The sequence below is a fragment of the Coloeus monedula genome (genome assembly GCF_965178545.1).
Source record: "Coloeus monedula genome assembly, chromosome: 40".
NCBI classification, from domain to species: Eukaryota; Metazoa; Chordata; class Aves; order Passeriformes; family Corvidae; genus Coloeus; species Coloeus monedula.
Genome location: NC_138820.1, coordinates 1,160,256 through 1,182,901, shown reverse-complemented (window position 1 = coordinate 1,182,901; position 22,646 = coordinate 1,160,256). Strand labels below are relative to the sequence as shown.

The 22,646-nt window shown below is 54.8% G+C and overlaps 1 protein-coding gene across 1 annotated transcript in view; it reads right to left on the bottom strand.

Moving 5' to 3' along the window:
- Positions 1-22,646, bottom strand: part of STAG3 (STAG3 cohesin complex component) — a gene marked incomplete at both ends in the record, with an annotated part of 86,267 nt that overhangs the window by 20,038 nt on the left and 43,583 nt on the right. Inside the window, 8 exons of the mRNA XM_082300581.1 lie at positions 2,346-2,426; positions 3,848-3,935; positions 4,331-4,401; positions 5,881-6,084; positions 9,391-9,480; positions 11,756-11,836; positions 18,033-18,136; positions 20,647-20,752. Coding sequence (XP_082156707.1) covers positions 2,346-2,426; positions 3,848-3,935; positions 4,331-4,401; positions 5,881-6,084; positions 9,391-9,480; positions 11,756-11,836; positions 18,033-18,136; positions 20,647-20,752 — 825 coding nt within the window. The remainder of the gene's footprint in view (positions 1-2,345; positions 2,427-3,847; positions 3,936-4,330; positions 4,402-5,880; positions 6,085-9,390; positions 9,481-11,755; positions 11,837-18,032; positions 18,137-20,646; positions 20,753-22,646) is intronic.

Genomic DNA, 22,646 nt, shown 5'->3' with positions numbered 1-22,646 from the left:
CAGAGGAAATGGCGGGAATGGCACAGGGAATGCCAGAGGGAATTCCAGAGGGAAGGGCGGGAATTCTGGGAATTCCGGGAATTCCAGAGGGAATGGCGGGAATGGCACAGGGAAGGGCAGAGGGAATTCCAGAGGGAAGGGTGGGAATGGCGGGAATTGCAGAGGGAATTCCAGAGGGAATGGCAGCGGGAATTCCGGCAGGAATGCCGGGAATTCCAGAGGGAACAGTGGGAATTCCAGAGGGAAGGGCGGGAATTCCGGGAACGGCCGGAATGGCGGCTGGAATTCTGGCAGGAATGCCAGAGGGAATTCCAGAGGGAAGGGCGGGAATTCTGGGAATGGCGGGAATTCCGGGAACAGCGGGAATGGCGGGAATTCCAGAGGGAATGGCGGGAATTCCAGAAGGAATGGCGGGAATGGCACAGGGAACGGCGGGAATTCTAGGAATGGCAGGAATTCTCAGCGGGAATGGCGGGAATTCCGGGAATGGCAGAGGGAATGGCGGGAATTCCAGGAATAGCGGGAATAGCGGGAATTCCAGCAGGAATGGCGGGAATTCTGGGAATGGCGGGAATTCCGGGAATTCCAGCGGGAATTCCAGGAATGCTGGGAATTCCGGGAACGCCGGAAATGCCAGGAACTCCAGGAATTCCGGGAATTCCCAGTGGGATTGGGGGAAGTTCGGGGGGGATTTGGGGGGATTTGGGGTGGGATTTTGGGAATGCTGGGGAGGATTTTTGGGAATTTTGGGGGGATGGGGGTGGGATTTTTGGAGGATTTTTGGGAATTTTGGGGGGATGGGGGTGGGATTTTAGGAGGATTTTTGGGCTTTACTGGGATTTGGGGTGGGATTGAAGGGATTTGGGGGTTTGGGACGGGATTTGGGGGATACGAGGGAGGATTTGAGGGATTTGGGGAATTTTGGGGGGGGATCTTTGGGAATTTTGGGGGGATTGGGGTGGGATTTGAGAGATTTGGGGAATTTTGAGGTGGGATTTGGGGATTTATTGGGATTTGGGGATTTATTGGGATTTGGGGCGGGATTGAAGGAATTTGGGGAACTTTGGGGTGGGATTTGGGGATTTATTGGGATTTGGGGTGGGATTTGAGAGATTTTGGGAACTTTGGGAGGGATTTGAGGAATTTTGGGGATTTGGGGATTTATTGGGATTTGAGGTGGGATTTGAGGGATTTGGGGAATTTCGGGAGGGATTTTGGGGATCTGCGGGAGGATTTGAGGGATTTGGGGAATTTCAGGGTGGGATGTGGAGATTTATTGGGATTTGGGGTGGGATTGAAGGGATTTGGGGTGGGATTTGAGGGATTTGGGGAATTTCTGGAGGGATTTTGGGGATTTGAAGGAGGATTTGAGGGATTTTGGGGATTTCGGGGTGCGATTTGGGGATTTATTGGGATTTGGGGGGAAATTTGAGGGACTTGGGGAATTTGGGGGGGGATTTGGGGTGGGATTTGAGGGATTTGGGGAATTTCGGGAGGGATTTTGGGGATCTGCGGGAGGATTTGAGGGATTTGGGGAATTTTGGGGGGGGATCTTTGGGAATTTTGGGGGGATTGGGGTGGGATTTGAGAGATTTGGGGAATTTTGAGGTGGGATTTGGGGATTTATTGGGATTTGGGGATTTATTGGGATTTGGGGCGGGATTGAAGGAATTTGGGGAACTTTGGGGTGGGATTTGGGGATTTATTGGGATTTGGGGTGGGATTTGAGGGATTTTGGGAACTTTGGGAGGGATTTGAGGAATTTTGGGGATTTGGGGATTTATTGGGATTTGAGGTGGGATTTGAGGGATTTGGGGAATTTCGGGAGGGATTTTGGGGATCTGCGGGAGGATTTGAGGGATTTGGGGAATTTCAGGGTGGGATGTGGAGATTTATTGGGATTTGGGGTGGGATTGAAGGGATTTGGGGAATTTTGGGGGGGATTGGAGGGATCAGGGATGGGATTTGGGGTGGGATTGAAGGGATTTTGGGAATTTCGGGAAGGATTTGAGGAATTTTGGGGAGTTGGGGATTTATTGGGATTTGGGGTGGGATTGAAGGGATTTGGGGGGGATTTTTGGGAATTTCGGAGGCACTGGGGGAGGATTTTGGGGATTTTGGGGAATTTCGGGAGGGATTTGGGGGATTTGAGTGATTTGGGGGTGGGATTTAGGGAATTTGGGGGTTCTGGGATGGGGTTTGGGGTGAGATTTTAGGGATTTTGGGGATTCAAGAATTCAGGAAATTTAGGGGAATTTGAAGGATTTTTTTTTTGGAATTTGAGGGGGAATTTTTTAGGGGAATTTTTTGGAATTTTGGGGGGAATTTTTGGGGGGATTCCTCACCGGGGGGGCTCCGGATTCGGGAATTCGGGAGAGCTCCCAGAGCAGGTGGAAGAAGAGGCACGAGATGGCCGGGATGGTCACCTGGGGGGACAGGGCCACCAAAAGTCCCCAAATGGCTCCGAAATCACCCCAAAATGAACACAAGGGGCCCAAAAATGGCTCCAAAAGGCCCCAAAATGACTCCAAAATGGCCCCAAATGACTCCAAAATGGCCCCAAAATGGTCCCAAATGACCCCAAAATAGCGAAAAATGGCCCCAAATGACCCCGAAATGGCCCCAAATGACCCCAAAATGGCCCCAAATGACCCTAAAAGGGCCAAAAATGACTCCAAAATAACCAAAAATGACCCCGAAACAGCCAAAAATGGCCCCAAAATGGCCCCAAATGACCCCAAAATAGCCAAAAAAGGCCCCAAAATGGCCCCCAAATGACCCCAAAACAGCCAAAAATGGCCCCAAAATGACCCCAAAACAGCCCCAAATGACCCCAGAACAGCCAAAAATGACTCCAAAATGATCCCAAAAAGGCCCTAAATGACCCCAAAACGGCCAAAAATGGCCCCAAAACAGCCAAAAATGACCCCAAAACAGCCAAAAAGGGCCCCAAAACGGCCCCAAATAACCCCAAAATGGCCCCAAATGACCCCAAAATGGCCCCAAATAACCCCAAAATGGCCCCAAATGACCCCCAAGTGACCCCAAAAGGCCCCAAAATGACCTAAAACAGCCAAAAGTGGCCCTAAAACGGCCCCAAAAGACCTCAAAATTAACCCAAAATTTACCCAAAATGGCCCCAAACATCACCAAGGTGTCCCCAGGGTGTCCCCAAGGTGTCCCCAAACCCCCCAGGGTGTCCCCAAATGTCCCCAAGGTGTCCCCAGGGTGTCCCCAAGGTGTCCCCAACCCCTCCCAGGGTGTCCCCAATGTCCCCAGGGTGTCCCCGGGGTGTCCCCGGGGTGTCCCCAAGGTGTCCCCAAGGTGTCCCCAGGGTGTCCCCAAGGTGTCCCCAGGGTGTCCCCAACCCCTCCCAGGGTGTCCCCAATGTCCCCAGGGTGTCCCCGGGGTGTCCCCAATGTCCCCAAGGTGTCCCCAGGGTGTCCCCGGGGTGTCCCCAAGGTGTCCCCAGGGTGTCCCCATGACCCCGAGGTGTCCCTGGGGTGTCCCCGATGTCCCCAGGGTGTCCCCAAGGTGTCCCCAAGGTGTCCCCAGGGTGTCCCCAGGGTGTCCCCAACCCCTCCCAGGTGTCCCCAGGGTGTCCCCAATGTCCCCAGGGTGTCCCCAGAGTGTCCCCAGGGTGTCCCCAACCCCTCCCAGGTGTCCCCAGGGTGTCCCCAATGTCCCCAGGGTGTCCCCAATGTCCCCAAGGTGTCCCCAGGGTGTCCCCAGGGTGTCCCCAACCCCTCCCAGGTGTCCCCAGGGTGTCCCCAGGGTGTCCCCAAGGTGTCCCCAGGGTGTCCCCAGGGTGTCCCCGGGGTGTCCCCGGGGTGTCCCCGGCCCTCACCTGCGCTGGCACCTCCCCGGTGTCGGTGGCGCGGCGCAGGAGGCGCCAGCAGGGCTCGAAGAGGCCCCAGGGGGTCAGGTCGTGGTCCCTGAGGGGACATCGGGGCCAGTTGGGACCATTTGGGGCCAGTTGGGGACGCTGAGGGGCTTGGGGACATCGGGGACAAGGGCAGGAGGTGGCCCCAAGGTCCCCAAATGTCCCCAAATCCCCCCAAAATGTCCCCAGAAGTCCCCAGGGTGGCCCCAAGGTGTCCTCAATCCCCCCAGGGTGTCCCTAAAGTGTCCCCAAAGTGTCCCAGGGTGTCCCCAACCCCTCCCAGGTGTCCCAGGGTGTCCCCAGGGTGTCCCCAGGGTGTCCCCAACCCCTCCCAGGTGTCCCAGGGTGTCCCCAGGGTGTCCCCAGGGTGTCCCCAGGGTGTCCCCAGGGTGTCCCCAACCCCTCCCAGGTGTCCCCAAGGTGTCCCCGGGGTGGCCCCGCTGTCACCTGAACAGGGCCGAGAGTCTCCTCAGGGTGGCCGCCAGCCCATAAACGTCCTCCTCGTCCGGAGCCACGGCCTGGGGTGCGGACAGAGCCCTAATGTCCCCAAATCCCCCCAAAATGTCCCCAAATCCCCCCTAAACGTCCCCAAATCCCCCCTAAACGTCCCCAAATCCCCCCAAAACGTCCCCAAATCCCCAGAATTGCCCCCAAAATGCCCCAAAAATCCCCCCAAAACGTCCCAAAATTCCCCCCAAATGCCCGCACCTGCAGCAGCTGGCTGACCTGCCGCTGGCACCGCTGCCCCAGAGCATCCCCAAATGTCCCCAAATCCCCCCTAAATGTCCCCAAATTCCCCCAAATCCCCCCTAAATGCCCCAAAATCCCCAGAATTGCCCCCAAAATGCCGCACCTGCAGCAGCTGGCTGACCTGCCGCTGGCACCGCTGCCCCAGGGCATCCCCAAATGTCCCCAAATCCCCCCTAAATGTCCCCAAATCCCCCCTAAATGTCCCCAAATCCCCCCTAAAAGTTCCCTAAATGTCCCCAAATCCCCCCTAAATGTCCCCAAATCCCCCCTAAATGTCCCCAAATTCCCCCAAATCCCCCCTAAATGTCCCCAAATCCCCCCAAATCCCCCCTAAATGCCCCAAAATCCCCAGAATTACCCCCAAAATGCCGCACCTGCAGCAGCTGGCTGACCTGCCGCTGGCACCGCTGCCCCAGGGCGTCCCCAAATGTCCCCAAATCCCCCCAAAATGTCCCCAAATCCCCCCTAAATGTCCCAAAATCCCCCCAAATCCCCCCTAAATGTCCCCAAATCCCCCCTAAATGCCCCAAAATCCCCAGAATTGCCCCCAAAATGCCGCACCTGCAGCAGCTGGCTGACCTGCCGCTGGCACCGCTGCCCCAGGGCGTCCCCAAATGTCCCCAAATCCCCCCAAAATGTCCCCAAATCCCCCCAAATCCCCCCTAAATGCCCCCAAATCCCCCGTAATGTTCCCTAAATGTCCCCAAATCCCCCCTAAATGTCCCAAAATCCCCAGAATTGCCCCCAAAATGCCCGTACCTGCAGCAGCTGGCTGACCTGCCGCTGGCACCGCTGCCCCAGAGCATCCCCAAATGTCCCCAAATCCCCCCTAAATGTCCCCAAATCCCCCCTAAATGTCCCCAAATCCCCCCAAATCCCCCCAAAATGCCCCAAAATCCCCAGAATTGCCCCCAAAATGCCGCACCTGCAGCAGCTGGCTGACCTGCCGCTGGCACCGCTGCCCCAGGGCATCCCCAAATGTCCCCAAATCCCCCCTAAATGTCCCCAAATCCCCCCTAAATGTCCCAAAATCCCCAGAATTGCCCCCAAAATGCCGCACCTGCAGCAGCTGGCTGACCTGCCGCTGGCACCGCTGCCCCAGGGCGTCCCCAAATCCCCCCAAATCCCCCCTAAATGTCCCCAAATCCCCCCTAAATGTCCCCAAATCCCCCCAAATCCCCCCTAAATGTCCCCAAATCCCCCCTAAATGCCCCAAAATCCCCAGAATTGCCCCCAAAATGCCGCACCTGCAGCAGCTGGCTGACCTGCCGCTGGCACCGCTGCCCCAGGGCGTCCCCGAGGCGGCTGCGGGCGAGGGCACCGAGGCCGTGCAGGGGCAGCTGCGGCTCCGAGAGCGCCCGGAGAGCCCCGGAGGCGGCCGAGAGCACCGGGAAGGGCTCGGAGTGCTTCCCAAAGAGCTCCTGGATCCGCTCCAGCACCTGCTCCAGGCACTGCCCACACACTGGGATGGACTGGGAGCTACTGGGAGGGGGGCTGGGGGCACTGGGATGGACTGGGAGCACTGGGAGGACACTGGGAGCACTGGGAGCAGCGGGAAGGGCTCCGAGGGCTTCCCAAAGAGCTCCTGGATCCGCTCCAGCACCTGCTCCAGGCACTGCCCACACACTGGGATGGACTGGGAGCTACTGGGAGGGGGTCTGGGGGCACTGGGATGGACTGGGAGCTACTGGGAGGGGGGCTGGGAGGCACTGGGAGGGCACTGGGAGCACTGGGAGGGCACTGGGAGGCACTGGGAGGCACTGGGAGCACTGGGAGCAGCGGGAAGGGCTCCGAGGGCTTCCCAAAGAGCTCCTGGATCCGCTCCAGCACCTGCTCCAGGCACTGCCCACACACTGGGATGGACTGGGAGCTACTGGGAGGGGGGCTGGGGGCACTGGGATGGACTGGGAGGCACTGGGAGGCACTGGGAGGGCACTGGGAGGGCACTGGGAGCACTGGGAGCAGCGGGAAGGGCTCCGAGGGCTTCCCAAAGAGCTCCTGGATCCGCTCCAGCACCTGCTCCAGGCACTGCCCACACACTGGGATGGACTGGGAGCCACTGGGAGGGGGGCTGGGGGCACTGGGATGGACTGGGAGGCACTGGGAGGCACTGGGAGGGCACTGGGAGGGCACTGGGAGCACTGGGAGCAGCGGGAAGGGCTCCGAGGGCTTCCCAAAGAGCTCCTGGATCCGCTCCAGCACCTGCTCCAGGCACTGCCCACACACTGGGATGGACTGGGAGCTACTGGGAGGGGGTCTGGGGGCACTGGGAGGGCACTGGGAGCACTGGGAAGGGGCACTGGGAGGGCACTGGGAGCACTGGGAGGGCACTGGGAGCACTGGGAGCAGCGGGAAGGGCTCCGAGGGCTTCCCAAAGAGCTCCTGGATCCGCTCCAGCACCTGCTCCAGGCACTGCCCACACACTGGGATGGACTGGGAGCTACTGGGAGGGGGGCTGGGGGCACTGGGATGGACTGGGAGGCACTGGGAGCACTGGGAGGGCACTGGGAGCACTGGGAGCAGCGGGAAGGGCTCGGAGTGCTTCCCAAAGAGCTCCTGGATCCGCTCCAGCACCTGCTCCAGGCACTGCCCACACACTGGGATGGACTGGGAGCCACTGGGAGGGGGTCTGGGGGCACTGGGATGGACTGGGAGGCACTGGGAGCACTGGGAGGGCACTGGGAGCACTGGGAGCAGCGGGAAGGGCTCCGAGGGCTTCCCAAAGAGCTCCTGGATCCGCTCCAGCACCTGCTCCAGGCACTGCCCACACACTGGGATGGACTGGGAGCTACTGGGAGGGGGTCTGGGGGCACTGGGATGGACTGGGAGCACTGGGAAGGGGCACTGGGAGGGCACTGGGAGGGCACTGGGAGGCACTGGGAGCACTGGGAAGGGGCACTGGGTGGCACTGGGAGGCACTGGAAGGGCACTGGGAGGTACTGGGAGGCACTGGGAGCACTGGGAGGTACTGGGAGGGCACTGGGAGGTCACAGGGGGTTACTGGGAGGTCACTGGGGGTTACTGGGATGGCACTGGGGGTTACTGGGAGGGCACTGGGGGTTACTGGGATGGCACTGGGGATTACTGGGAGGACACTGGGGGTTACTGGGAGGACACTGGGGGTTACTGGGAGGGCACTGGGGGTTACTGGGAAGGCACTGGGGGTTACTGGTTTGAACTGGGGGTTACTGGGAGGGCACTGGGGGTTACTGGTTTGAACTGGTTTGCACTGGGAGGCCGCACCTTGTCCCAGTGCTGCGTGCGGAACATTCCCAGCTCCAGGTGCGGTTACTGGGAGGGCACTGGGGGTTACTGGGAGGGCACTGGGGGTTACTGGGAGGGCACTGGGGGTTACTGGTTTGAACTGGGGGTTACTGGGAGGGCACTGGGGGTTACTGGGAAGGCACTGGGGGTTACTGGGAGGGCACTGGGGGTTACTGGTTTGAACTGGGGGTTACTGGGAGGGCACTGGGGGTTACTGGGAAGGCACTGGGGGTTACTGGTTTGAACTGGGGGTTACTGGGAGGGCACTGGGGGTTACTGGTTTGAACTGGGGGTTACTGGGAGGGCACTGGGGGTTACTGGGAAGGCACTGGGGGTTACTGGTTTGAACTGGGGGTTACTGGGAGGGCACTGGGGGTTACTGGGAGGACACTGGGGGTTACTGGGAGGGCACTGGGGGTTACTGGTTTGAACTGGTTTGCACTGGGAGGCCGCACCTTGTCCCAGCGCTGCGTGCGGAACATTCCCAGCTCCAGGTGCGATTACTGGGAGGGCACTGGGGGTTACTGGGAGGACACTGGGGGTTACTGGTTTGAACTGGGGGTTACTGGGAGGGCACTGGGGGTTACTGGGAGGGCACTGGGGGTTACTGGGATGGCACTGGGGGTTACTGGGAGGGCACTGGGGGTTACTGGGATGGCACTGGGGGTTACTGGTTTGAACTGGGGGTTACTGGGATGGCACTGGGGGTTACTGGGAGGGCACTGGGGGTTACTGGTTTGAACTGGTTTGCACTGGGAGGCCGCACCTTGTCCCAGCGCTCCGTGCGGAACATTCCCAGCTCCAGGTGCGGTTACTGGGATGGCACTGGGGGTTACTGGGAGGACACTGGGGGTTACTGGGATGGCACTGGGGGTTACTGGGAGGGCACTGGGGGTTACTGGTTTGAACTGGTTTGCACTGGGAGGCCGCACCTTGTCCCAGCGCTGCGTGCGGAACATTCCCAGCTCCAGGTGCGGTTACTGGGATGGCACTGGGGGTTACTGGGAGGGCACTGGGGGTTACTGGGATGGCACTGGGGGTTACTGGGATGGCACTGGGGGTTACTGGGATGGCACTGGGGGTTACTGGGAGGGCACTGGGGGTTACTGGGATGGCACTGGGGGTTACTGGGAGGACACTGGGGGTTACTGGGAGGGCACTGGGGGTTACTGGGAGGGCACTGGGGGTTACTGGTTTGAACTGGGGGTTACTGGGATGGCACTGGGGGTTACTGGGATGGCACTGGGGGTTACTGGGAGGACACTGGGGGTTACTGGGAAGGCACTGGGGATTACTGGTTTGAACTGGGGGTTACTGGGAGGCCGCACCTTGTCCCAGCGCTCCGTGCGGAACATTCCCAGCTCCAGGTGCGGTTACTGGGATGGCACTGGGGGTTACTGGGATGGCACTGGGGGTTACTGGTTTGAACTGGGGGTTACTGGGATGGCACTGGGGGTTACTGGTTTGAACTGGTTTGCACTGGGAGGCCGCACCTTGTCCCAGCGCTGCGTGCGGAACATTCCCAGCTCCAGGTGCGGGAGCAGCTCCAGCAGCGCCGCCACCGGCGCCGGCTCCGCCGAGAACTGGGAATGGCAGAGGGGGAAAAAATGGGAATTTTGGGTGAAAAAATGGGGATTTTGGGTGAAAAAATGGGGATTTGGGGTGAAAAAATGGGGATTTTGGGTGAAAAATGGGAATTTTGGGTGAAAAAATGGGGATTTTGGGTGAAAAATGGGAATTTTGGGTGAAAAAATGGGAATTTTGGGATAAAAAAAGAGAATTTGGAGGGAAAAAACCAGGATTTCGGGGGGGGGAAATGGGGATTTGGGGGGAAATGGGAATTCTGGAGGGAAATGGGAATTTGGGGAAAAAACCAGGAATTTTGGGTGAAAAGTGGGGATTTTGGGATAAAAACCGGGAATTTGGGGATAAAAAAAGAGAATTTGGGGGGAAAAAACAGGATTTTGGGGGGGGAAATGGGAATTCTGGAGGGAAATGGGAATTTCAGAGGGGAAAATGGGAATTTGGGGAAAAAAATGGGAATTTTGGGGGAAAAAAACAGGATTTGGGGGGAAAAACGGGGATTTTGGGGGGGCAAATGGGGATTTCAGAGGGGGAATGGGAATTTGGGGAAAAAAACCGGGAATTTTGGGGGAAAAAACCAGGATTTGGGGGGGGAAATGGGGATTTGGGGGGAAAAACGGGAATTTTGGGGGGGAAAATGGGAATTCTGGAGGGAAATGGGAATTCCAGAGGGGAAAATGGGAATTTGGGGAAAAAACCGGGAATTTTGGGGGGAAAAAACAGGATTTGGGGGGGAAATGGGGATTTGGGGGTAAAAATGGGAATTCCAGGGGTAAAAATGGGAATTTTGGGAAAAAAAGAGAATTTTGGGGGAAAAAAAAGAGAATGTTGGGGGAAAAATGGGGATTTGGGGGGATAAAATGGGAATTCCAGGGGGAAAAATGGGAATTTTGGGGGGGAAATGGGAATTCTGGGGGGAAAATGGGAATTTGAGGGGGTGGAAATGGGGAATTCCAGGAGAAAAATGGGAATTTGGGGAAAAAAAAGAGAATTTTTGGGGAAAAAAAACAGGATTTGGGGGGCGGGGGGGAATGGGAATTTGGGGGAAAAATGGGATTTGGGGGGAAAACGGGGATTTGAAGAAAAAAATGGGGATTTGGGGGGAAAAAAGGGGAATTTTATAGGAAAAAAAGGGAATTTTGGGGGGGGAAAAATCCAGAGAAAATCCCCCAAAATGCCCCAAAAAATTCCCAAAAAAATTCCCAAAAATTCCAAAAAAATTCCAGAAAAAGTCCCCCCAAAATCCCCAAAAAATTCCAAAACATCCCCAAAAAATTCCCAAAAAAATCCCCCAAAAATCCAAAATATTCCAAAAAAAATCCCCAAAAAAGACAAAAAAAAAAAAATCCAAAAAAATCCCAAAAAATTCCAAAAAACCTCCCAAAAAATCCCCAAAAAATCCCAAAAAATCCCAAAATATTCCAAAAAAAATCCCCAAAAAAGCCAAAAAAAAAAATTCCAAAAAAAATCCCCAAAAATTCTAAAAAACCTCCCAAAAAATCCCCAAAAAATCCCCAAACATCCCCAAAAATTCCAAATAAATCCCCAAAAAAAAAATTTAAAAAAAAATCCCCAAAAAACCCCCCCCCAAAAAAAACCCCAAAAATTAAAAAAAAAAATTCCCCTGAAAAATCAAAAAAAAAAAAAAAAAACAACCCAAAAAATCCCAAAAAATCCCCAAAAAATCCCCAAAAAATTTAAAAAAATCCCCAAAAAATCCCCAAAAAAATTAAAAAAAAAATCCCCAAAAAATTCCCAAAAAATCCCCAAAAAATTATAAAAAAAATCCCCAAAAATCCCAAAAAAATCCCCAAAAAATTTTAAAAAATCCCCCAAAAATCCCCAAAAAATTTAAAAAAAAATCCCCAAAAAATTCCCAAAAAATCCCCAAAAAATTATAAAAAAAATCCCCAAAAATCCCAAAAAAATCCCCAAAAAATTTAAAAAAATCCCCCAAAAATCCCCAAAAAATTAAAAAAAAAATCCCCAAAAAATTTAAAAAAAAAATCCCCAAAAAATCCCCCAAAATCCCCAAAAAAATCCCCAAAAATCCCCAAAAATCCCCAAAAAATCCCCAAAAAATTTAAAAAAAAATCCCCAAAAAATCCCCAAAAAATCCCAAAAAAACCCCAAAAATCCCCAAAAATCCCCAAAAAATCCCCAAAAAATTTAAAAAAAAATCCCCAAAAAATCCCCCAAAATCCCAAACAATCCCCAGCATCGCCCAAAGCCCCGAATTCCCGGATTTCCCCCCCAATTCCCGGCTTTCCGCACCTTCTCCAGGAGCTGGGGCAGTGCCGGGATGAGGCTCCGGCTGAGCCGGGCTCGCTCCTCGCGCAGCTCCCGGCCCGACACCTCGGGGAGCACGGAAAACCGGGATCACAACCCCCAAATTCCCCAAAATCCCCAAAAATCCCCAAAATCCCCAAAATCCCCAAAATCCCCGCCATTTCTGATGCACAAAACCCCCGTTTTCCCCCCAAAATTCCCATTTTTCCCCCCCAAATTCCCATTTTTCCCCCCAAAATTCCCATTTTTCCCCCCCAAAATTCCCATTTTTCCTCCCCAAATTCCCGTTTTCCCCCCAAAATTCCCATTTTTCCTCCCCAAATTCCCATTTTTCCCCCCAAAATTCCCATTTTTCCCCCCAAATTCCCATTTTTCCCCCCCAAAATTCCCATTTTTCCCCCCCAAATGCCCATTTTTCCCCCCCAAAATTCCCATTTTTCCCCCCTAAATTCCCATTTTTCCCCCTAAATTCCCATTTTTCCCCCCAAATTCCCATTTTCCCCCCCAAAATTCCCTTTTTTCCCCCAAAATTCCCATTTTTCCCCCTCAAAATTCCCATTTTTCCCCCCAAAATTCCCATTTGCCCCCCAAAATTCCCATTTTCCCCCCAAAATTCCCATTTTCCCCCCCAAAATTCCCATTTTTCCCCCCCAAAATTCCCATTTTCCCCCCCCAAATCCCCATTTTTCCCCCCAAAATTCCCATTTTACCCCCCCAAATTCCCATTTTTCCCCCAAAATTCCCATTTACCCCCCAAAATTCCCATTTTTCCCCCCCAAAGTTCCCATTTTTCCCCCCAAATTCCCATTTTCCCCCCCAAAATTCCCATTTTTCCCCCCCAAAATTCCCATTTCCCCCCCCCCCCCAAATCCTGGTTTTTCTTCCCAAATTCCCCATTTTTCCCCCCAAATCCTTGTTTTATCCTCCCAAATCCCCATTTTCCTTCCCAATCCCTCTTCTTTTACCCCAAAATCCCCATTTTTCCCCCCAAAATTCCCATTTTTCCCCCCCAAAATTCCCATTTTTCCCCCCCAAATTCCCACTTTCCCCCCCAAAATTCCCATTTTCCCCCCCAAATTCCCGTTTTCCCCCCAAAATTCCCATTTTCCCCCCAAATTCCCATTTCCCTCCCCCCCAAAATCCTGGTTTTTCTTCCCAAATTCCCCATTTTTCCCCCCAAATCCTTGTTTTATCCTCCCAAATCCCCATTTTCCTTCCCAATCCCTGGATTTTCCCCCAAAATTCCCATTTACCCCCCAAAATTCCCATTTACCCCCCAAAATTCCCATTTTTCCCCCCCAAAGTTCCCATTTTTCCCCCCAAATTCCCATTTTCCCCCCCAAATTCCCATTTTTCCCCCCAAAATTCCCATTTTTCCCCCCCAAAATTCCCATTTTTCCCCCCCAAATTCCCATTTTTTCCCTCTAAAATTCCCACTTTCCCCCAAATCCCCATTTTTCCACCCCAAATTCCCATTCCCATCCCCCAATCCCCATTTTTCCCCCAAAATTCTCCTTTTTTTTCCCAAAATTCCTGTTTTTTCCCCCCAAATCCCTGTTTTATCCTCCCAAATTCCCCATTTTCCCCAAAATTCCCATTTTTCCCCCCCAAATCCCCATTTTCCCCCCCAAAATTCCCATTTTTCCCCCCCAAATTCCCATTTCCCCCCCCAAATCCTGGTTTTTCTTCCCAAATTCCCCATTTTTCCCCCCAAAATTCCCATTTTCCCCCCAAAATTCCCTTTTTTCCCCCAAAATTCCCATTTTTCCCCCCAAAATTCCCATTTTTCCTCCCCAAATTCCCATTTTTCCCCCCAAAATTCCCATTTTCCCCCCCAAATTCCCATTTTTCCCCCCAAAATTCCCATTTTTCCCCCCCAAATTCCCATTTTTCCCCCCCAAAATTCCCATTTTTTCCCCCCAAAATTCCCTTTTTTCCCCCAAAATTCCCATTTTTCCCCCCCAAAATTCCCACTTTCCCCCCAAATTCCCATTTTTCCCCCCCAAAATTCCCATTTTTCCCCCCCAAATTCCCATTTTCCCCCCCAAAATTCCCATTTTCCCCCCCCAAAATTCCCATTTTTCCCCCAAATCCCGGTTTTCCCCCCCCAAAATTCCCATTTTCCCCCCAAAATTCCCATTTTTCCCCCCAAAATTCCCATTTTTCCCCCCCAAATTCCCATTTTTCCCCCCAAAATTCCCATTTTTCCCCCCAAATCCTTGTTTTATCCTCCCAAATCCCCATTTTCCTTCCCAATCCCTGGGTTTTTTCCCCCAAAATTCCCGTTTTCCCCCCCAAATTCCCATTTTTTCCCTCTAAAATTCCCACTTTCCCCCCAAATTCCCATTTTTCCCCCCCAAAATTCCCATTTTTCCCCCCCAAATTCCCATTTTCCCCCCCAAAATTCCCATTTTCCCCCCCCAAAATTCCCATTTTTCCCCCAAATCCCGGTTTTCCCCCCCCAAAATTCCCATTTTCCCCCCAAAATTCCCATTTTTCCCCCCAAAATCCTGGTTTTTCCCCCCCAAAATTCCCATTTTTCCCCCCAAAATCCCCATTTTTTCCCCCAAAATTCCCATTTTCCCCCCCAAAATTCCCATTTTTCCCCCCCAAATTCCCATTTTCCCCCCCTAAATTCCCATTTTTCCCCCCAAAATTCCCATTTTTCCCCCCCAAATTCCCATTTCCCCCCCCAAATTCCCATTTTCCCCCCAAAATTCCCATTTTTCCCCCAAATTCCCATTTTTCCCCCCAAAATTCCCATTTTCCCCCCCAAATTCCCATTTCCCCCGCCCAAAATCCTGGTTTTTCTTCCCAAATTCCCCATTTTTCCCCCCAAATCCTTGTTTTATCCTCCCAAATTCCCATTTTCCTTCCCAATCCCTGGTTTTTTTCCCCCAAAATTCCCATTTACCCCCCAAAATTCCCATTTTTCCCCCCCAAAATTCCCATTTTCCCCCCAAATTCCCATTTCCCCCCCCAAATCCCTGTTTTATCCTCCCAAATTCCCCATTTTCCCCCCCAATCTCCCCATTTTTCCCCCAAAATTCTCTTTTTTTCCCCAAATCCCCATTTTCCCCCCAACATTCCCATTTCTCCCCTCTAAAATTCCCATTTTTCCCCCCAATTTCCCATTCCCCCCCACCCCCAATCCCGTTTCTTTCTCCACAAATTCTTTTTTTTCCCAAAATTCCCATTTTTCCCCCCAAATCCCTGTTTCCCCCCCCCAAAATTCCCATTTCCCCCCAAAATTCCCATTTTCCCCCCAAAATTCCCATTTTTTCCCTCTAAAATTCCCATTTTTCTCCCCCAAATCCCCATTTTTTTCTCCAAAATTCCCATTTCCCCCCCCCCAAATCCTGTTTTTTTTTCCCCTCAAATTCGCTTTTTTTTCCCCAAATTCCCATTTTCCCCCCAAATTCCCATTTTTCCCCTCATTTCCCTCAGATTTCCCTCATTTTCTCCCCATTTTTTCCAGAATTCCCAGTTTTTCCAAGGCCCTGAAAACCTCTGGAATTCCTGAGGCCCAAAAGCCGAATTCCCCAAATTCCTGGAATTCTTCACCCCCCCAAAATTCCCAGAAATTCCTGATGGTTCTGGAAATTCCCAGAAATTCCCCAAAATCCCCATAAAATTCCCCAAAAATTCCCATAAAATTCCCCAAAAATTCCCATAAAATTCCCATAAAATTCCTCAAACTCCCCCAAAATTCCTGACGGTTCTGGAAATTCCCAGAAATTCCCCAAATTCCCAGAAATTCCCCAAAAATTCAAAAAAAAATTCCCCCAAAATTCCCATAAAATTCCTCAAATTCCCCCAAAATTCCTGATGATTCTGGAAATTCCCAGAAATTCCTCAAATTCCCAGAAATTCCCAAACATTCCACAAAAGATTCCCCTAAATTTCCATAAAATTCCCCCAAAATTCCTGATGATTCTGGAAATTCCCAGAAATTCCCCAAAATTCCCGTAAAATTCCCCAAAAATTCCCATAAAATTCCCATAAAATTCCTCAAATTCCCCCAAAATTCCTGATGATTCTGGAAATTCCCAGAAATTCCCCAAAATTCCCATAAAATTCCCCAAAAATTCCCATAAAATTCCCATAAAATTCCCCAAAAATTCCCATAAAATTCCTCAAATTCCCCCAAAATTCCTGACAGTTCTGGAAATTCCCAGAAATTCCCCAAATTCCCAAACATTCCCCAAAAATCCAGAAAAAAATTCCCCAAAAATTCCCATAAAATTCCTAAAATTCCCCCAAAATTCCTGACGGTTCTGGAAATTCCCAGAAATTCCTCAAATTCCCAGAAATTCCCAAACATTCCACAAAAGATTCCCCTAAATTTCCATAAAATTCCCCTAAAATTTCTGATGATTCTGGAAATTCCCAGAAATTCCCCAAAATTCCCATAAAATTCCCCAAAAATTCCCATAAAATTCCCCAAAAATTCCCATAAAATTCCCATAAAATTCCTCAAATTCCCCCAAAATTCCTGATGATTCTGGAAATTCCCAGAAATTCCCAGAAATTCCCCAAAAATTCCCAGAAATTCCCCAAAAATTCCCATAAAATTCCCATAAAATTCCTAAAATTTCCCCAAAATTCCTGACGGTTCTGGAAATTCCCAGAAATTCCCCAAATACCCCAAACTCCCCCAAAAATTCCCACAAAATTCCCGCTCTTCATTCCCTCATTCCCGGTGCCCATTCCGGGTGCCCATTCCCGGTGCCCATTCCCATTCCCAGTGCCCATTCCCATTCCCAGTGCCCATTCCCGGTGCCCGGTGCCCATTCCCGGTGCCCATTCCCGGTGCCCATTCCCGGTGCCCGTTCCCGGTGCCCATTCCCATTCCCGGTGCCCATTCCCGGTGCCCATTCCCGGTGCCCGTTCCCGGTGCCCATTCCTGGTGCCCATTCCCGGTGCCCATTCCCGGTGCCCCCATTCCCGGTGCCCATTCCCGGTGCCCATTCCCGGTGCCCCCATTCCCGGTGCCCATTCCCGGTGCCCATTCCCATTCCCGGTGCCCATTCCCGGTGCCCATTCCCGGTGCCCGTTCCCGGTGCCCATTCCCGGTGCCCATTCCGGGTGCCCATTCCCGGTGCCCATTCCCGGTGCCCGGTGCCCATTCCCGGTGCCCGTTCCCGGTGCCCATTCCCGGTGCCCATTCCCAGTGCCCATTCCCATTCCCGGTGCCCGTTCCCAGTGCCCATTCCCATTCCCGGTGCCCGTTCCCGGTGCCCGTTCCCGGTGCCCATTCCCGGTGCCCGTTCCCGGTGCCCGTTCCCGGTGCCCATTCCCGGTGCCCATTCCTGGTGCCCGGTGCCCATTCCGGGTGCCCATTCCGGGTGCCCATTCCCGGTGCCCGTTCCCGGTGCCCATTCCCGGTGCCCGGTGCCCATTCCCGGTGCCCCAATCCCGGTGCCCATTCCCGGTGCCCGTTCCCGGTGCCCATTCCCGGTGCCTGGTGCCCATTCCCGGTGCCCCAATCCCGGTGCCCATTCCCGGTGCCCATTCCCGTTCCCGGTGCCCATTCCCGGTGCCCATTCCCGGTGCCCATTCCCAGTGCCCATTCCCGGTGCCCATTCCCGGTGCCCATTCCCGGTGCCCGTTCCCGGTGCCCATTCCCAGTGCCCATTCCCGGTGCCCGTTCCCGGTGCCCATTCCCAGTGCCCATTCCCGGTGCCCGTTCCCGGTGCCCATTCCCGGTGCCCATTCCCGGTGCCCGTTCCCGGTGCCCATTCCCGGTGCCCATTCCCGGTGCCCGGTGCCCATTCCCGGTGCCCATTCCCGGTGCCCATTCCCATTCCCGGTGCCCGTTCCCGGTGCCCATTCCCGGTGCCCCAATCCCGGTGCCCATTCCCGGTGCCCATTCCCAGTGCCCCATTCCCGGTGCCCATTCCCGGTGCCCATTCCCGGTGCCCATTCCCAGTGCCCCATTCCCGGTGCCCATTCCCAGTGCCCATTCCCCCATTCCCGGTGCCCATTCCCGGTGCCCATTCCCATTCCCGGTGCCCATTCCCGGTGCCCATTCCCATTCCCGGTGCCCGGTGCCCATTCCCGGTGCCCATTCCCGGTGCCCATTCCCGGTGCCCGTTCCCGGTGCCCATTCCCGGTGCCCATTCCCGGTGCCCGTTCCCGGTGCCCGTTCCCGGTGCCCATTCCGGGTGCCCGTTCCCGGTGCCCATTCCCGGTGCCCATTCCCGGTGCCCATTCCCGGTGCCCATTCCCGGTGCCCATTCCCGGTGCCCGTTCCCGGCACCTTTCCGGCCGCGCTCCTGCCCGGGGGGGGCCTCCCCAGGGCCGCCCGGAGGCCGCTGCAGCTCAGGATCTCCAGCAGGGCCTGCTCCTGGCGGAACTGCAGCGCTGCGCACCAGTATGGACCAGTATGGACCAGTACGGACCAGTACGGACCAGTATGGACCAGTACGGACCAGTAGGGACCAGTACAGACCAGTATGGACCAGTATGGACCAGTACGGACCAGTATGGACCAGTATGGACCAGTATGGACCAGTACAGACCAGTATGGACCGGTACGGACCGGTACGGACCAGTATGGACCAGTATGGACCAGTATGGACCAGTACGGACCAGTACGGACCAGTATGGACCAGTACGGACCAGTAGGGACCAGTACAGACCAGTATGGACCAGTATGGACCAGTACGGACCAGTATGGACCAGTATGGACCAGTATGGACCAGTACAGACCAGTATGGACCGGTACGGACCGGTACGGACCAGTATGGACCAGTATGGACCAGTATGGACCAGTACGGACCGGTACGGACCGGTACGGACCAGTATGGACCAGTATGGACCAGTACGGACCAGTACGGACCAGTACGGACCGGTATGGACCAGTATGGACCAGTATGGACCAGTACGGACCAGTATGGACCGGTACGGACCGGTACGGACCGGTACGGACCGGTACGGACCGGTACGGACCAGTATGGACCAGTATGGACCAGTACGGACCAATACGGACCGGTACGGACCAGTACGGACCAGTACGGACCAGTACGGACCAGTACGGACCAGTACGGACCGGTATGGACCAGTACGGACCAATACCAACCAGTATGGACCAGTACAGACCAGTATGGACCAGTATGGACCAGTAACCCCCAAAGCTCCTCCCAGTCCCTCCCAGTAGCTCCCAGTTCCCCCAAAGGCCCTCCCAGTGGCTCCCGGTCCCTCCCAGTGCTCCCAGTTTCCCTCCCAGTGCCCCCAAGCCCCCTCCCAATGGCTCCTGGTGGCTCCCAGTCTCTCCCAGTGGCTCCCAGTTCCCCCAAACCCCCTCCCAGTCCCCTCCCAGTCCCCCCCAGTGGCTCCCAGTCCCCTCCCAGTCCCTCCCAGTGCTCCCAGTTTCCCTCCCAGTGCCCCCAAACCCCCTCCCAGTGGCTCCCGGTCCCCTCCCAGTTCATCCCAGTGGCTCCCAGTCCCTCCCAGTCCCCTCCCAGTGGCTCCCAGTCCCTCCCAGTCCCCTCCCAGTGGCTCCCAGTCCCTCCCAGTGGCCCCCAGTCCCTCCCAGGTCCTCCAAAACCCCTCCCAGTCCCCTCCCAGTCCCTCCCAGTCCTTCCCAGTTGCCCCAAACCCCCTCCCAGTGCCTCCCAGTCCCTCCCAGTGGTCCCCAGTCCCTCCCAGTGACTCCCAGTGCCCCCCAGTGGCTCCCAGTCCCTCCCAGTTCCCCCAAAACCCCTCCCAGTCCCCTCCCAGCGGCTCCCAATCCCTCCCAGTCTCTCCCAATCTCCTCCCAGTGGCTCCCAATCCGTCCCAGTAGCTCCCAGTTGCCCCAAGCCCCCTCCCAATCCCCTCCCAGTAGCTCCCAGTTGCCCCAAACCCCCTCCCAGTGCCTCCCAGTCCCTCCCAATGGCCCCCAGTCCCTCCCAGTGACTCCCAGTGCCTCCCAGTGGCCCCCAGTCCCTCCCAGTGACTCCCAGTGCCCCCCCAATGGCTCCCAGTCCCTCCCAGTTCCCCCAAAACCCCTCCCAGTCCCCTCCCAGTGCCTCCCAGTCCCTCTCCCAGTCCCTCCCAGGTCCTCCAAAACCCCTCCCAGTCCCCTCCCAGTCCCTCCCAGTCCCTCCCAGTTGCTCCCAATCCCCCTCCCAGTGGCTCCCAGTTGCCCCAAACCCCCTCCCAATGGCTCCCAGTGCCTCCCAGTGGCCCCCAGTCCCTCCCAGTGACTCCCAGTGCCCCCCAGTGGCTCCCAGTCCCTCCCAGTTCCCCCAAAACCCCTCCCAGTCCCCTCCCAGCAGCTCCCAATCCCTCCCAATCCCCTCCCAGTAGCTCCCAGTTGCCCCAAGCCCCCTCCCAATCCCCTCCCAGTGGCTCCCAGTTGCCCCAAACCCCCTCCCAATGGCTCCCAGTGCCTCCCAGTGGCCCCCAGTCCCTCCCAGTGACTCCCAGTGCCCCCCTAATGGCTCCCAGTCCCTCCCAGTTCCCCCAAAACCCCTCCCAGTCCCTCCCAGTCCCTCCCAGTTGCTCCCAATCCCCCTCCCAGTGGCTCCCAGTTGCCCCAAACCCCCTCCCAATGGCTCCCAGTGCCTCCCAGTGGCCCCCAGTCCCTCCCAGTGACTCCCAGTGCCCCCACAATGGCTCCCAGTCCCTCCCAGTTCCCCCAAAACCCCTCCCAGTCCCCTCCCAGTGGCTCCCAGTCCCTCCCAGTGCCCCCCAATGGCTCCCAGTCCCTCCCAGTTCCCCCAAAACCCCTCCCAGTCCCCTCCCAGCGGCTCCCAATCCCTCCCAATCTCCTCCCAGTGGCTCCCAATCCGTCCCAGTAGCTCCCAGTTGCCCCAAGCCCCCTTCCAATCCCCTCCCAGTAGCTCCCAGTTGCCCCAAACCCCCTCCCAGTGGCTCCCAGTCCGTACTGGGCGTGGGCTGCAGCAGCAGGGCCGTGGCCGCGTCCCAGTCCCGCAGGCGGCTCCCGGCGCAATCCCACAGGGAATCCACCAGGTAGGCGGCGTGCTCGTGGAGCTGGGGCGGGATTTGGGATGAGCATCCCGAGAATTCCCGGAATTCCCAACATTCCCCAAAAAATCCCATCGGAATTCCCAAAAAAATCCCCCCAAAATCCCCGAAAAACCCCAAAAAATTCCCCCAAACTGCCCCAGATCGGCGGGAATTCGGCGTGCTCGTGGGGCTGGGGATGGGATTTGGGATGAGGATCCCGAGAATTCCCAAAATTCCCAACATTCCCAAAAAAATCCCACCGGAATTCCCAAAAAAATCCCCCCCAAAATCCCCGAAAAAACCCCCAAAAAATTCCCCCAAACTGCCCCAGATCGGCGGGAATTCGGCGTTCTCGTGGAGCTGGGGATGGGATTTGGGATGAGCATCCCAAAAATCCCCAAAATTCCCAACATTCCCAAAAAAATCCCATTGGAATTCCCAAAAATCCCCCCCAAAATCCCAAAAAATCCCCATAAAACCCCCAAAAATTCCCCCAAACTGCCCCAGATCGGCGGGAATTCGGCGTTCTCGTGGGGCTGGGAATGGGATTTGGGATGAGCATCCCAAAAATTCCCGGAATTCCCAACATTCCCAAAAAAATCCCACCGGAATTCCCAAAAAAATCACCCCCAAAATGCCAAAAATCCCCCAAAATCCCTGAAAAACCCCAAAAAATTCCCCCAAACTGCCCCAGATCGGCGGGAATTCGGCGTTCTCGTGGAGCTGGGGTGGGATTTGGGATGAGCATCCCGAGAACTCCCAAAATTCCCAACATTCCCCAAAAAAATCCCACCGGAATTCCCAAAAATCCCCCCAAAAATCCCCCCCAAAATCCCCCCAAAAACCCCAACAATTCCCCCAAACTGCCCCAGATCGGTGGGAATTTGGCGTTCTTGTGGAGCTGGGGATGGGATTTGGGATGAGCATCCCAAAAATTCCCGGAATTCCCAACATTCCCCAAAAAATCCCACCGGAATTCCCAAAAATCCCCCCAAAAATGCCAAAAATCCCAAAAAATCCCCCAAAAAACCCCAAAAAATTCCCCCAAACTGCCCCAGATCGGCGGGAATTCGGCGTTCTCGTGGAGCTGGGGCGGGATTTGGGATGAGCATCCCAAAAATCCCCAAAATTCCCAACATTCCCAAAAAAATCCCATCGGAATTCCCAAAAATCCCCCCAAAAATGCCAAAAATCCCAAAAAATCCCAAAAAAACCCCAAAAAATTCCCCCAAACTGCCCCAGATCGGCGGGAATTCGGCGTTCTCGTGGAGCTGGGGATGGGATTTGGGATGAGCATCCCAAAAATTCCCGGAATTCCCAACATTCCCAAAAAAATCCCATTGGAATTCCCAAAAATCCCCCCCAAAATCCCAGAAAAACCCCAAAAAATTCCCCCAAACTGCCCCAGATCGGCGGGAATTCGGCGTTCTCGTGGAGCTGGGGATGGGATTTGGGATGAGCATCCCAAAAATCCCCAAAATTCCCAACATTCCCAAAAAAATCCCATTGGAATTCCCAAAAATCCCCCCCAAAATCCCAGAAAAACCCCAAAAAATTCCCCCAAACTGCCCCAGATCGGCGGGAATTCGGCGTTCTCGTGGAGCTGGGGATGGGATTTGGGATGAGCATCCCGAGAATTCCCGGAATTCCCAACATTCCCCAAAAAATCCCACCGGAATTCCCAAAAATCCCCCCCAAAATCCCAAAAAATGCCCCCAAAATCCCCCAAAATCCCCAAAAAATTCCCCCAAACTGCCCCAGATCGGCGGGAATTCGGCGTTCTCGTGGGGCTGGGGATGGGATTTGGGATGAGCATCCCGAAAATCCCCAAAATTCCCAACATTCCCCAAAAAATCCCATCGGAATTCCCAAAAATCCCCCCAAAAATCCCAAAAATCCCCCAAAATCCCCCAAAAAA